This window comes from Aplysia californica, unplaced genomic scaffold (assembly GCF_000002075.1).
Source record: "Aplysia californica isolate F4 #8 unplaced genomic scaffold, AplCal3.0 scaffold00835, whole genome shotgun sequence".
NCBI classification, from domain to species: Eukaryota; Metazoa; Mollusca; class Gastropoda; order Aplysiida; family Aplysiidae; genus Aplysia; species Aplysia californica.
The window spans coordinates 155,805-172,470 of NW_004798105.1; the positions used below are offsets into that span (position 1 = coordinate 155,805).

The 16,666-nt window shown below is 40.9% G+C and overlaps 1 protein-coding gene across 1 annotated transcript in view; it reads right to left on the reverse strand.

Annotated features, from left to right (window-relative positions):
* Window positions 1-13,769, reverse strand: part of LOC101857446 — a gene marked incomplete in the record, with an annotated part of 62,351 nt that extends 48,582 nt beyond the window's left edge. The window contains 1 exon segment of the mRNA XM_013088917.1: window positions 13,600-13,769. Coding sequence (XP_012944371.1) covers window positions 13,600-13,769 — 170 coding nt within the window.
* Between the last annotated feature and the right edge of the window lie 2,897 nt (window positions 13,770-16,666).

A 16,666-nucleotide genomic window follows, 5' to 3' on the forward strand; every position in this document is an offset into this window, starting at 1 on the left:
GATAGATAGATAGATAGATAGATAGATAGATAGATAGATAGATAGATAGATAGATGTGGTGTCGGTGACCTAGTGGTAAGACTACCAGATTCGTAATCCTAAGGTTGCGAGTCCTGGGGTTCGAACCGCAGGCCCGATGTTGTGTCCTTTGGAAAGACCCTACTTTACACGAATGTCCCTCAATTCACCCAGGTGGGAAAGGCTACCGGGCCATAGACAGGGAAAACTTCAAATAGCCTTACAGATGACTAAACAAAAAACCAAAAAAACTTACCAATAAGGAAAAAAACAAAGAAGCTTCTGGGATCCTCAAGAATCACAGCAAAGAGAATATCCCTGTACTGTACGTGTGCTACACACGGGTTTCTTAGCTCTGGGATATTATGTCACTGCAGAGATCTTTGTTCAAAAAAATGTCACTGTAGAGATCTATTGTTCTAAAATTTTAAAGATATGTCAATGTAGAGATCTATTGTTTTAAATATATGTAACAGTCACTGTAGAGATCTTTGTTCTAAAGATGTATCACTGTAGAGATCTATTGTTCTAAGGAATGTCACTGTAGAGATCTATTGTTCTAATGATATGTCACTGTAGAGATCTATTGTTCTAAAATTTTAAAGATATGTCACTGTAGAAATCTATTGTTCTTAAGATGTGTCACTGTAGACATCTATTGTTCTAAAGACATGTCATTGTAGAGATCTATTGTTCTAAAATTGTAAAGATATGTCACTGTAGAGATCTATTGTTCAAAGGAATATCAATGCAGAGATCTGTTGTTTTAAAGATATGTGGCTGTAGAGATCTATTGTTCTAAGTATATGTCACTGTAGAGAGCTATTGTTTCAATCTAGGTATATGTCACGGTAGAGATCTATTGTTCTAAAGATATGTCACTGTAGAGATCAATTGTTTTAAGGATATATCATTGTAGAGATCTACTGTTCTAAGGAATGTCACTGCAGAGATATATTGTTCTAAAGATAATGCATGCATGTCATTGTTGAGATCTTCTGTTGTTCTAAAGATATGTCACTAGAAAGATCTACTGTTCTAAAGATATGTCACTGAAAAGCTCTGTCACTAGAATAGAGATCTTTCACTGAAGTTGTGATAATTTCGCCGGAGAAATCGTTCACCATAGAGATCTGTTACTATAGAGATTTGTCACGATAGAGATTTTTCACTAGAGATATGATTCATTATAATAGAGATCAGGATCTTTCACTAGAAAGATATTTCACATCAAAGGTATGAAAACAATATTACTAGAGAGATATGTTACTGTAACAGAGATCTTTCCTCTAGAAATCTTTCACCATACAGATGTTTCACCAGAAAGAAATGAAAGTACTGAGATCGGTCACTATAATAGAGATCTTTCTCCATATGGATCTTCCACAAGAAAGAAATGAAAGAACTGTAGAGATTTTTCACCCAAAAAATAAAATCTCTCACCACAGCGATGTTTCACTAGAGAAATTAAAGTTTCCCCACAGAGATCTGTCTCTAGAAAAATGTTTCACCACAAAGATCTGTCAGTGTCACCACAAGAGATGTACGTATCCCTCCAGAGGTCTGTTCCCCTGGGTACGCGTCGTCTGGGTAAGGAAGGTCCGCTCACTCTGTCTAATCCTCTTAACTTCCGGACAGGTCGCGAGAGAATCCCATGTAGGAGCGGGCAGACGAGAGAGCCCGCGTTCCCGCCATCACAGAAGTCAAGACCTGGCACCGCCAGCAGACACAAGTGCCGTGCGCGCGCGCGCTCCCAGCGTTCTGTCCCACACCCAGTAGATTCTAAAGCTCCGTCAGTGTGCCGGCCAGCGCTCTGACAGGCCGAGTGGTAGCGGGTGACATACACAGATAGGTATGGAGGGAGGGACGGAGAGGGGGGGGGGACAGGTGCACCTCTCGTGAATGTCACACAGTGCGCACGACCGCCCGGAGCTTTAGGGACAAAAATTGTACACCAGACCCCCAGCACTGACGTGTGCATTTCTTTCAAGTTTTTCACCCAGAGATCCCGATAAGGCTGGAGTTTGTTAAGCTTAATCCCCCCTCAAACACACACACGCTCCCAAATTCGTACACACACACACACACACACACACACACACACACACACACACACACACACACACACACACACACACACACACACCTTGACCCCCTCCTCCCCTCCCCCCTCACACACGCTCACTCTTTACACACACACACTATGCACACCGCCCACCCACCCCCAAACACACATACGAGCGCATACATATACACACACCCTCCCACCCCACCCACACAAAACAACATGAATGCATGCGGTAAAACAAGTATCCTGCCTCTCTCTCTCCCCTCACCCAGATTCCAAAAGGCCTACACTTCCACAATTTTGAGCAGCTTTTAGTAGAGGTACTTTCGGCTCTCGCAACTGCATAAGGTCATATGAACGCCAGAAGATTAAAGGTGTTCCAAGAGAGTAAAAGCATAAAAAAGAAGAAGGGGGGATAAGGACGATAGATGTTTGATAGGAAAGAAGAAGCAAACCACACTAGAGCACCCGCCAACCACCCACTGAGCAGCTTTTTGAAGAGTTTACTTCCTTTGTTTTGGCTACGGTCAACGTCATGTCACGTGACCTGCCACTGGTCTCACAATCAGATGACACAAACAGAAGCGTTGGGTGTTGCCCATTCCAATACAAACATGTCTAAAGTCCAACAGACCAATACGCCACACAGTGGTGGGGCCTACTGGATAGCTAACGGGCTCTTCTCGTAAAAAAAAAATTAAAAGGTAAAAGATTTCTTTATCAAGAACTTACAAAAACTGTCATGAAGTAGAGAAGGCTCGCTCTACAAGCCCTGACAATGCGGTGGGGGAAAAAAAGGGGGGGGGCGTGGAAAGGGGGGGGGGGGCATCTTTTTTCATTGTAATATAAAGTTCAAGAACTGACTATGAGGCGTGTAACAAAGTCCACAGTAACATATTATATCTTTTACTGACAGACAAAACTAGACAAGTGAAACAAACATGTGCACACACCCGTCTTCAAGAACTAACATGGCTATACTTCTTCATTAGATACATCGTAGAATAAACACAAAACCAACAGGAGATCTACACCTAGCCTTCTCGGACAAGGGCAAAAAGTCTCGGAGGGCCCGTGCACAATTTGCGCACGTTAATGATCCCTTGGTGGTCTAAAATCGGTAAGAATAGGCTTCGGACGTCACCCGAGCAAAATTCAAACTTTCCTACCAACTCAAAATATTAGGTGTGTTCCGCGCGCTCATATGACCTTATGCAGTTGAAAGCGCCGTAAAACACTTACACAAAAAAACAACAACAAAAAAACCAACAGGTGGGAACTATACATATCACCTGTTTGTGAACAGCAACATTGACAAAGCTGTACCATTCAACACCTTGATCAGACACGAGAGGAACGCCTTTGTTGTTGCTGTTGTTGTCGTTGTTGTTGTTGTTGTTGTTGCCTTTGTTGTTGTTGTTGTTGTTGTTGTTGTTGTTGTTGTTGTTGTTGTTGTTAAAAAAAATAATGAACTATTGAATTTGCGTACTGAAACATCAAACAGTGTGTGTCCGTCCGTCACCGAATGTGTCAAAGACGGTAGCTCCGAGGTGAAAAAAATCTAAAAATCTCTTCATCTCAACTGTGAGTGGCGGGTTACCTATCCCAGGTCTAGATGTGTAGTTTACAGAGGCTGGGGTGGTAGGTAAGTAGCCTCGACCGAAATATTCAGACAAAAGGGAGACAAACGAGGAAAAGTCACAGAGCTGCATACAACTACAGGTACTTAAGTTTTACAAGTCATGAACAGATGGAAGGGACGCTCTGTTTGTAAAATTGCTGGTTAGATCAGTCTCTCTGGTCTGTTCACGTATAAGGTGCTAAAGTCAGTGAAAGGCAAAGTTGTTGTTTTTTTAATCATTCATGCCATTAGGCTACCGATACAGTCTTCTACACATATGCATGACTTGAAACCTTACCTAAACTGATTAAAGGGGGCTCTCGTGGCCTAGAGATTAAGGTGTTGGCCTCTCATTCAAAGGTCCCGGGTTCGAATCCGGGTAACGACCGAAAAATTTTCTTCTCTAAAATTGTCTCCTTTCACCTTCTTTCCTGCTCTCTAGCAATTTTCTGTTGTCTGCTTTCATTTCCACTTTCTGCCCCCACCCCCTCACCTCCTTTGCCCCCTCCTCTGGGCTCCTCACTCTTTCTGCAGCCTTTCTACTGCTACTCCTTGGCTCCTCCTTACTGCTGTCTTTCTGCCACACCCCTGATCTTCTGGTTGGAAAGATCTACACCTAGCCTTCTCGGACAAGGGCGAAAAATCTCGGAGGGCCCGTGTGCAAGTTGCGCACGTTAAAGATCCCTTGGTGGTCTAAAATCGATAAGAGTAGGCTTCGGCCGCCACCCGGGCAAAATTCAAAATTTCCTACCAACTGAAAATATTAGGTGTGTCCCGCGCACTCATATGACCTTATGCAGTTGCGAGCGCCGTAAAACACTTTACTAAAACAAAAACAAAAAAATGATTAATACAGCATTGATACCGTGGGTTAGGGTTAGGGTTAGGGTTAGGGAGAGAGAGATAGAGAGAGAGAGAGATAGATAGATAGATAGATAGATAGATAGATAGATAGATAGATAGATAGATAGATGTAACTCAAGAACCCAAATGACAAACTTTTAAAATAGCTTAAACTATTATAGACTTCTAACTATAAGTCTGCACTATAATAGTATTAGAGTAAAATGTATAGCACTAATAACAAGCAAATTATGTCACTTATGTACCATAGAACTGGAGCTTGTTCACTTCCGTTTTGCACGTAAAAACAATTCTAGCTCATTATTATATAATTTAACTGTGCCAACGAAACTTTACCTGGCACTTCTTCAGGCCAGCGACCAAACCACTTTGTTTTTAAATCTTGATCCTGTTTTTTTTTTTTCATTTTTTGACCCCATTGGGCCTAAATAAAAACCTCTCTTTGGGTGCATACACAGAATCACTAAAAAAAATAAAAGACTTACTGTAACCTAACCTACAAATAGCTCATTTTGAGACAGCGACACCACCCTGCCCCACATCTCGGTGTAAGATTTCATTTTCATCCCACGACTGTGTAGACTAACGTCCCTACGCGAGTCTCGAGAGAAAAGTGCTCACCCCGTTTCTTGAATCGTATTTTTAGGCGTAGACGTTAATTAAAGTTAAAGTGTGAGGCTGTGGAAATAGTGTCGACTTTTCGACGTTTTATCTCTTTTTAACCCGCTTTAGACAATGTATCCTTTTGCGCGATGCGACGTTCAGTCGCGCGCGATCAGTCGCGAGGTGTGTATCGACTAAATCGCGCCCAAATTTTCAGTCGCGTGCGACAGAAGCGACAAAGTGTCTCCTTATGCACGACGCGACGTTAAGTCGCGCGCAACTGGTAAATCCCGTGCGCAACTGGCAGTACACAACAGAGAGACAACGGAGAAGAGGCAGGAGAGACGGAGAGTTCACATGTGATGATAAATGGAATACTTGGAAAAAGGCTCCATGAGAAAGCAGAAAAATCCAAAGATCCCTACAGGACCATCTACCAGCCACAGTGAACATGCTGAACCACACCCCAGAGGCACCATCATGGGAAAAGACAAACATAAACATATCTATACACATGTCCATTCCTATGTTCACCACAAAAGATGACCACAGCGACCTGAGCAAGAAGTCCCTCACCCTGTCCATGCTTGAAGAAAGATACCCACGAGAAGCATGGATAAGGATCTATACAGACGGATCTGCCACTGATGCTGTGAAAAGAGGAGGAGCCGGAGTGTACGTACAGTTCCCAAAAGGACGATGACAAGCAGAGGCAGTCCCAACAGGGCGACATTGTACAAACTACAGGGCAGAGACGGAGGCTCTAGTACATGCAGCAAACATCATCAAGAATGTGGTAGACCCCCAAAGCCAAGTAGTATTCCTAACAGATGCCATGTCAGTACTGCAGGCAATCACTTCCGGCAAACTACCAAGGCTACGAAGAGAAATTGAGGACATCCCATGTCTGAGGATCATGCTGCAGTGGATTCCATCACACTGTGGTGTCTTGGTAAATGAGCGGGCAGACAGGATGGCAAAACTAGGAGCACAAAAAGAGCAACCAGACAACAGCGTTAACTACACAGAAATAAAAACTATTATAAATACACTATTTAAAGCACCTCAGACACCAGATAACTACCATGAGCTGTCCCGCCAAGAACAAGTGATTATCTTCAGACTAAGGACACAACACACAAGACTGAGACAACAAATGTACAAATGTTTTAAACTAGTACAATCACCAAAATGCCAGTGTGGAGAGGCGGACCAAACTGTTGAACACATCCTTCAGCACTGCAAGACACACAGGGCCCCAAGACAGGAAACGTGGCCAACCCCACTGACGCTACAAGAGAAGCTATACGGGCCGCCAGATGAACTGAACAGGACGGCCCAATTATGACAGATACCAGACTTCAAGTGTGATGCAATCGAGAAGAAGAAGAAGAAGAAGAAGGCTCCAGGTTACATAATTCTTTGTAAAGTATTCTCTCAAAAGACATTTCCTCAGTCATTTCCCTTCATCTCCAGCCCTTGCTCCACGAGTCTCATTAACCGATCGTTTGGTTTAAAAGTTGTTTTTTATATAACACAACATCACCTCACAAGTGAAATGTTTAAGACTTAAAAGAAACAAAACACAGTTGAACTTGAAGGAAGAGCACTCAGTCTCAATACTAGGCCTAGAGGGAGAGAGTAACAGCAACCCTAAATAACTGCTTGAGTAAGGGAAACAATTACCTTAAAAAGTCTTGTTAAACAACAGTAAACAGAAAAACAGAAAAGCCGCTTTAATCTGTGAGAGACAAATCTAGCAAAACTTTTAAATGTCGAAATGTTAGGAAATGTTTCAAACCTTAGTAAAATGAACAAAATGACAGAGAGAAAATATTCTAAGCAAAACCATAATATAATATATTTGTTAGTACACGGACTATATATACGAATCAAGATCCTTGATAAATGACTACGACATGTTGGGTGGTCCCTTCTCACTTCATTTCTCTTCACTTCATATCTTGTATTCGACACTGTGGCGTCATTCTGCTGCTGCTTCATTAAATTGATTGATAATTTTTTTAAACAAACAAAAATCGAATGACTTGAATGATAACAGTCAAAGATGGTGACTTATTTGTTTCTATATATACGTAGCGAATAATGCCAGGATCAAATGATGACCCCTAGGAATTACCTAATACTGAATACAAAGAAGGTGTCAAATAACGATAGCTAAGGATACCGAATGGTACCGAATGACTAGGCATAGTTATGGAATACTGACCAGACAAAAATGGCATTGATAAATGACCGGACACGAGGTATCGAATATTGAGCTATAATGAAATTTAAAAGGTATCGAGAAATGACAGATAGGCATGTATCAAATGGTCTGGCAATATATCGAATAATCACAAGATAAGATAGGTATCGAATATGACAATATAAACGTGCAAGGAAGTAACGAATAATTTCAGCTGGGCAGGTATCGAATATACCGTGTAAGGGTGAATTTGTCAACGAAAAGTCTGGGCGAAGTAGGTATCAAATATTGATCCCCATGGATTTTTCTGAACGAATAATATAACAGACAAGGGGGTATCGAATATTGTCCGGACGAGGAGGGTATCGAATAATGAACAGGCGTTGGAGGTATCAAAATTTGACCAGGCATTTGAGGTGATAAACTCACCTACCTATGTGTAAGCCCGGTACGTCCATAAAACATAGTCGACACGCTCAAACCACATCCATACCAAATGAAATCTCTGTAACACCAATGACTTTCTTGATTTTACGAATATTTCTGACCCGGCATCCATCCAACCCAGCAGAAAAGTCGAGCACTCTGCGGTGACGGACGAGAGGTGTACCCTGATGAGTCACGGGGTTGATCCCTTCCAAATTCTCCCAAGAGGTCAAACTTACCAAAGTTGGAGCTGGTTGACCCAACCTATCTACAATAGCTCCAGGAAAATGAAAAAAGGAGAAATACTAACATCCCCAAACGGTGTAAGAGGTCATGCCAGTTGACTACCATTCATTTCACCATGCTGTGTCAACTGACAAGCACCGAACAATGTTGGTCGGGAAAGTAGTAGAGACTCACAATCTTTGAATTCAATTGTGATTTTTTCGTCTATGGAGCTTTTACTATCTCATTATTTATTTTACAGGAACTCAAGCGTGAGAAATGATGAAAGTTAAATGCACAGGAAGAAACTAACCCCAGCTTGGCGCAATCTAACGATAAAAGTTAGTATAGTCTTTCAACCATGCCCCTGACAATAAGATGCAAATTTAGTGACCAAATGTTAAATCTTATTATAATTCAGCTGAAAATCAAACCCATAACCCTCCCCCCCCCCCCCTGCCTCCCGATCCAGATTAGAACCCCGAGACCAACGTATGCCATACCAAGGCCCTGCTCTTGGAGGATATCAAACAAAACCGGAGGTTTCTTAGACAATATTGAAAATAAAAAAAAGTCTTGTCCTGTAGTTTGGGTTGATTTGGGGTTTTATTTTATAAATTTTTGTAAACACATTGAGGGCATCCTGTCAACAATTCTAGTCATACAATTAATGACCTGACACATTGGGATATTTCACGTAGTACAGCTAAATTTCCACACGGGCAGATAGCGCCCCGCCCCACCCCTCCTCTTAAATAACCGAATAATGTAGAAAGGGGCGTTAAACCTTTACCATTTCATATGTTCACAGTAATGGCTTTCAGACACCGGGTCAACGACTTCTCCTAGTACTGGTCACATAATGTCAAATATGAGGCGAGAGAGCTGCTAGAATATTACAAATATAAAGTCTCCTTTATGAAACGACAGGCAACAAAGTTTGAACCCACACGTCCCAGTAACCAGGTTTACACTCAACCATTAGTTTAAAGTAATTTACTGGCAAAGGGCCAGTCAAAGCACTGAACGTGTCATTCTAAAGCATTTTGTTTTAACCAGTCATCTTTCGTTAAAATATTAGTTTAAATACATAGCATTTCAGAACTTTCATTTTGGTGTTCATTGAAATGGTCAACCCTTCTATATGGCTGTGATTGCTGGACAATTACTAAAGACAGTGAAAATCTTGATGAAGCCCACGTGGGACGCTCAATGTTAAAATTTAAAAAAAAACAATCAGGAAACGACAAATGCAGTTTTGGGGAGTCCAGTGGCGAAGCGTCTATATAATCAAATAATCACTGCTTCCCTTCCTAATTTTGAAACTTTGTCGCAGTCAAATTCACCCATAAACGTAAACCTCATAGATTAAATGTAAAAGGCGTTCATAATCTACAATGAACAGTATGCATAACATTCAAAACTGTTTCACGGCCACAGAAATAGCCCGTTCACCCCTTCTGGGCCACCCCATAAGTAGCCACAAGCTTTGATTAAGTAAGCTTAAAGTGAGGCTGGAAGAGTCTACCAATAGAGTTGAATGGAACATGTGCATAGCAGTCAAAACTGTTTCATTTCCACATATACCCTGTTCACCCCTTTCGGGCCACAGTTATAATCAGTCACAAGCGCTGATTATGTTAGCTAACTACTACACTGAATCTCTTGACTGCTGCGAGTGCTTGTCTTTTTCCCTCGACTTTTTACCATCCTATAATCAGATCGTGACCTCGATGATGACACCGGCTCCTGGCCGCGAAAAGCTAGACAAAAACAGCCAAATGTGAAATTTAAAAATGATAATTGTCATGTTCTACCAACGAGTTTAGACTCACTGGTCCAGTTGTATAACATATAGATCTAGTACTGACATCTTTGCTTCTTTGAGTTGTGTTCGTATATTCACATCTAAAGTTAAATGTAATTTTAGTTGGAATTGATATTTAATCAGATAGGCCTACTTTCCCGATTACTTTGGCGGTTGAATATACAAATATGAATTCAGGATTTTTTTTCATTCACAACTAGCTGTCTCGAGTAAGATTCTTGTGCGATATTTCCAGGCCCTGTCTGGTCCCGTTTCACTTTGATTACCCTATCAAACAAGTCAGCCTTCGCCCCTGTTGGGGACACCAGAATAGAAATAAGGGTCTTGAACATCTAGCTCTCACTGGCAAAAATGAGGGCAAATGAGGCAGGGGTAGGCCCAGAACAACATACTTAGGGAACCTAAACAAATGGGTAACAGGGAAAGATCAGGGAAACGTTGCTTTTTTTTAGAGCATCCGAGCAAAGGAATGAATGGAAAACCATGATAGCCGATGTCTGTCGCAGCTCTGGCACTGGATGATGATGACTAGACCTATAACTCGCCGTCGTCCATGTAGCCATGTAGATCTATACTTGTTAGGCCAATGGCCAATGACAGCGAACAGTAACGCACAGCATATTCATGACGCCTCGTGTCACGGCTGTGCGCGGACGCGTCATGCTCGAACCGGCTTAGGCTAGGCCTAGTGCAGAGAACCGGCCACCTGCATTGCGCTGCACAATTTTGTCATCTCAAAACCGGCTACGAGCAAAATAAAACTATCGGTAGTGGAATTTAAGAAAAATCAAGTAGTACATGTGTATTTGGTCCCAACACTTATAACTTAACCTTTTGTACAGAAATATCTGCGTTCGTTGCCATTTTTTAGTCCAAAAGTTGCCACAAAAATGGCAAAAGTTGCCATAAAAAGCTGCCATTAATTTTCAAGCTTTCGTCTCTCTGCGATAGCGTATAGTAATGTGTTGATAGAGGTAACTTAATCTAAAGCACCAGAATTTCTTGGGCTCTGTTTTAAGAATCCAGAATATCATTTGTAGCCATACGGAGTGTAAAAACGTGAAAAATACAGGTTTCACAACAGAATGAAATCAACACTAGAATAGCACATAATTAACAAAAATTAACAAATAAAGGCGTGTGTCCACCTTTCCGAAGATTGGCCGGGTTTTTTTCAACCCTAAACGAGTGTAATTCAAGAAAAAGTAACAGGCAAATTATGGAACCACACACAACGGCTAGTACATGTATTCGGCTTTTGGTGGAAACACACTCTAACCAGAGAGGGTTTACAGTAATAGAGAGGTGACACTCGTGGCGGCGCTCCATAACAACAATGCATTGTTTCGCGTATCGCCCGGCGCGGGGCGCGAAAACACTTATGCGCGGTGATCGCTGCCACGGCGATGCTCAGGGATGCTGTCATGTCATGAGAAAATGTAGTACCGTCTTTAGTTAGTTCACTGGGTTACTAGGTCTTTATCAAAGGAGGAGGCCTGTGATTTCTATCGCATATTTTAGGCAACCCCCTGCCTCCCTCGGCCATAAACTGTAAGACTTGTTTTTGGCTTAAGTTAACATATTATTTCTATCTAATAAACAAATAGACGCAGATATAATTTTCAGCAAATCTACTCGTTCTCCAGTATCCCTCTGTCCTCTCTGTCGGTCTGTCTGTCTGTCTGCAAATCTACTCGTTCTCCAGTATCCCTCTGTCCTCTCTGTCGGTCTGTCTGTCTGTCTGTCTGTCTGTCTGTCTGTCTGTCTGTCTGTCTGTCTGTCTGTCTGTCTGTCTGTCTGTCTTTTTTCTCTCCCTCTCTGTCTCTCTTTCTCCCCTCCCCCCTCTCTCTCTGTCTACGTGTCTGTCTATAAGTCTGTCTACCTGTCTGTCCGTCTCTCTGTCTATCTGTCTGTTTGTCTCTCTCTCTCTCTCTCTCTCTCTCTCTCTCTCTCTCTCTCTCTCTCTCTCTCTCCCTCTCTCTGTGTCTCCCTTTCTCTGTCTCTCTTTCTCCCCTCTCTCGCTCTGTCTATATGTCAGTCTGTCAGTCTGATTCTCTGTCTCTGTTTCTGTCTGTCTGTCTGTTTGTCTGTCTGTCTGTCTGTCTCTCTCTCTCTCACACACAAACACACACACACACACACACACACACACACACACACACACACATACACACACACACACACACAAACACACACACAAACACACCTACAAACACATAAACACATTATATTAAATACTCACAATTTCAGATCATGGAAAATCACATGACCCAATAATGATAGATCTACCACTTAAAGAGTTAAACAAGATCCCTAACACCTTCCATCCTCCATCCCACCCCCACCCCACCCCAAACAAAAAGTGGTAATGGGACAAAGAAAGTAGCAAAACCGATCGATGGCACTTTGTATTTAGACATCTTTTTGCAGACCCAGGTAACATATTATCTTTCACTAGTAGAATGCAAGCTCAATTTGGGCATTTAGACAGGAAAAAAAAACCAACCCAATATATTTGAGTTTGTGCATGGAGTGTCAGTCTGGTAGGACCACAATCACATTGTCATAAATTTGATCTATATTTTTTTATTCATCAAAATATATTCGTTATCCTTTGGAAATCGAAAGAAACTCAGATTTTGATTCTAATAGGTGCAGTTTATAGCAGAACACCATTGACATTTCGTGCTAACCGGGGCCATGCTTGTCTGCGATCAACGTAAATGCCTTGAACAATAGACGCAGTTTGTTTTGTTTACCGCGCGTTTCTCCACGATCAGCTGATGACCCAGATACGCGCATCCGGGTGAAGTGCCGTCTCTCTAGTATTACTGTAAACTCTCTGCTCTAACATAACTATAATACTTTTTTTTTAATGTAGGAACAACATCACATTATAAATAACATTATGCTGTATACACCAAAAATAGAAAAACAACACATCAGAACGTTCTTTTAAAATCAACACACCAACAAATTAAAACACAACAAAAGGGAAAAATAAATGTAAAACAGCAAGCTGCAATGTATAGTATGTAATGTACCTTCCTTCTTCGCATGAAAATATCTATACATGGACACCTTAACATTATGATATTATCAAAAATACATGTATAATATTGTTGTGAAGAAGCTTTTTTGTTGAAAATGCAAAAAAATCGAGGCCGCGATTCGCGGACCAAAAAAAGGTAAAAAATCGCGGCGACAAACGCAGATGCTAGAAATATGTAAGATAACGCTGCGCGTTTTAACAGTAATCAGTTGGGGGGGGGGGGTTTGTCCTTCCTGTCAAATTTGCCTTTCTGCATGTAGAGTCTAGATCTAGATTTCTCTATATCTATATCTAGATCTAGATTCTAGATCTAGATCTAGATCTAGCCGGTTTGTGAATAACACGGACCGATCGGACGCGACAGTCGCGCGTGACTAATCTAGGCCTAGGCTAGAAATCTGTCGCGGAGACGGTTTCTATGTTACTTGATTGATTTTAGAGCAGCAAGCACCACACGTGACTTGACGTCGCGCAAAAGGAGACAAGCTCTAGGCTAACATCAAAGAAAACGTGTCGGAACCTTAGCGAATTCGCAGTGCCCATTATGAATGGGTTTTTAGATTATGTTGCTAGGTCATCCTACTTTTAGACCCGTGTAAACAGAACGATTTCATGTTTTAACCGCAGTTAGAAAGAAAGTTAAGAAAGTAGAAAGTGAACAAGTACTGTGTTAAAAGCGTCTTACTTTTCTGCTTCTTCCTCTTCCTCTTCTTCCTGTGAAGGATTCAAAACTTCTGTCACAGTCTCTGTTGATAAGTTTGGATGATTTACTTTCGCAGATCTATACATATTTGACCGTTTATTTAGAGCAGATCTAAGCCTGCCTCGTATCGCAAAAATAACGAAACTTCTCATCATGTTTTTGTTTTTCCACCATAAAGAGTGTCAATGAACTTGACCTTTGAACTTTGATCTTGAAAACCAGTGATCTTAAGCTCTAGGCTATGCTAGGTCTACTCTTGGCTAGGCCTACCAATCATTTTGTGTAGGAAAGGGCAGGAAGGTGTGCCTTCTCTTGTGTCTTGTCATTAGACTGGACTGAGAGGATTGAACCCCAGAAAAGTACACCTACGATTTATTTATGGCTGCGGTGAAAATTGGGCAAACATAATTTGTTGGATTACGTGACATTCGTCACTATCTTCTATAACGTCATCTATAGGCCTAAGCAAAAGCACAGATGATCATGACATGAACGCACTAGCTAATATGGCCTTTTTTATATTAAAAAAATTTCTTTCTTCTAGGCCACATTACTAGGCTGTAGGCCGGAGAGGTGGGAGGGGGGGGGTTGCTTGTTTGGTTATATTTTTGGGTACCGGGTAGCCAGGAGATTCAGGTGGGGTGTTGTAGGAGAGGTGGCCGGTGAGGGTTAAAGAGCACAGGAGGGCAATATGAAAACTACTTTAGTGTGTGGGGGGGGTATGCGTGTGTGTGTGTGTGTGTGTGTGTGTGTGTGTGTATGAGTGTGTGCAGAGGCTAAGGCTGACTTATTTGATAGGGTAATCAAAGTGAGATGGGACCAGATAGGGCCTGGAGATATCACACTCACACAAGTCACAAGAATCTTACTGGAGGCGGCAACTCTGAGTTGTGAATGAAAACAAATCCTGAATTCATGTTGTATGCATATTCAACCGCTAAAATAATCCGGAAAGTATTTAATTAAATATTTGTTCTAACTAACCTTGAATTTAATTTTAGATTTGAATACACTAACACCAAGGAAAGAAGCAGAGATGTCAGTACTACAATGGCAGGTTATATACCAGACAGTCTAAACACTTTGGTAGAGCATGCCAATTATTAATTTTTTATTTCACATTTGGCTGTTTTTGTCTATCTTTTCGCGGCCAGGAGCCAGTGTCATAATCGAGGTCACGATCTGATTATAGGACGTTAAAATGTCGAGGAAAAAAAACAAGCACTCGCAGCAGTCAAGATATTATTAGGACTAGTTAGTGTAATAGTTAGCTTACATAATCAGCGCGTGTGGCTGCTTATAACTGTGGCTCGAAAGGGGTGAACAGGGTATATGTGGAAATGAAATAGTTTTGACTGCTATGCACAATATGTTCCTTTCAACTCTATTGGTAGACTCTTCCAGCCTTACTTTAAGCTTACATAATCAAAGCTTGTGACTGCTTATGGAATGGCCCGATAGGGGCGAACAGGCTATTTCTGTGGCAATGAAACGGTTTTGAAGGTTAGGCATAGTCTATTGTTCATTGATGATTATGAACGTCTTTTTACATTTAATTTATGAGGTTTGCGTCTTGGGGGAATTTGACTGCGACAATGTTTCAAAGTTAGGAAGGGAAGCAGTGATTATTTGATTATATAGTCGACGCTTCGCCACTGTGTGTGTGTGTGTGTGTGTGTGTGTGTGTGTGTGCGCGTGCGTGTGTGTGTGTGTGTGTGTGTGTGTGCGCGCGCGCGTATGTACGTAACGTACGTACGTACGTACGTACGTACATGTGTGTATTTTATAAGGAGTGGGAGGAGGAATAATTAAGGGGAGAGGGTAACCTTTACATCTATTTTCCAAATTTAATTACTTTTCATGTCTTGGTGGAAGCGCATTTTTTAAAATTAGAAAATTAGATCTAGATCTAGGCTAACTAATATAAATTATTGTTTGATAAAGCAATTATTTTTTAAACGATACTTTTCTGTTGTAGCCAAGAATTTAAAGTCTCATTTGCAACAACTTTATACTGGTGGACTAATCTAAAAACTAGACAGACAAAAGAGCTGTATTCTGCACATATTCTGTTCACCTTTTAAAAAAAAGTTTTTAAATCATCAATCATCACAAATTTACATGGTTTTGAGTTGGAGTTAGTGTTTTCCCCGTGATGTCGATAGAGATCTCTTGTATATTTTATTAGAATGAAATGCAAATATAATTGTATATATTTATATATATAGGCCCCCGCCACCCCCTTCACGCCCAACTAAAAAAAAGTATAATTTATTTGTATTTAGTTTCCCAGTTAGGAACGGTCGCAATACATATAATTATAACGTTACTTTCCACTTCAAAGAACGAAGCAGTCTAAGCCTTGTACATAGAGTTACCTCCTTTTTAAACTAATAGTGTAAATCTATTGTCTTTTGTACAAAGTCTACACAGAATTCTATTAAAATTCTGTGGAAGTCTATGAATCTGAGTCTCCGGTTCGTACATCGGTGAGTTCATCTTTATTTCATTTTTATCGCAAATGTGTTGTTTTAGTTGGCAGCATTGGTTTTACTTTCCCAAAAGTATAATAATATTATATGCGATATATCTCAAATGTATTAATCTGCTTGATTTTTTGTTCGATCTGGTTCTTGGAAACCACATAAATCTAGATTTAGGCCTAATAATAATAATATTATTATATAAAATCTTTATTGTATTTTTTCCCCAAGTTTGATATTACTCGGATTATCTCTCTTAGAAAAACATTGAGAGTAATCTTTCCTAGCTGGCCATATTTCTGGTATGCCAAGTTGTCTTCTGATAAATGACTGTTTGCATAAACACGAAGCAAAAGTAACATTTTATCTGAACCAAAAAGTGTTATTCCCTTTCCAATATACATCTTTATCATAACATCTGTTTCAATTTTACTCATTTTTTTCTAATATTCCACCTGTCCTCGGTGGTAGCTTTCTTTTGAACTTGTTAATTTTTTTAAAAACTGTCAGAGCTTCGTACGTGAGATATCGAACGAGCTTCCCTCTTTACCTGGCCTTTCTGTTAC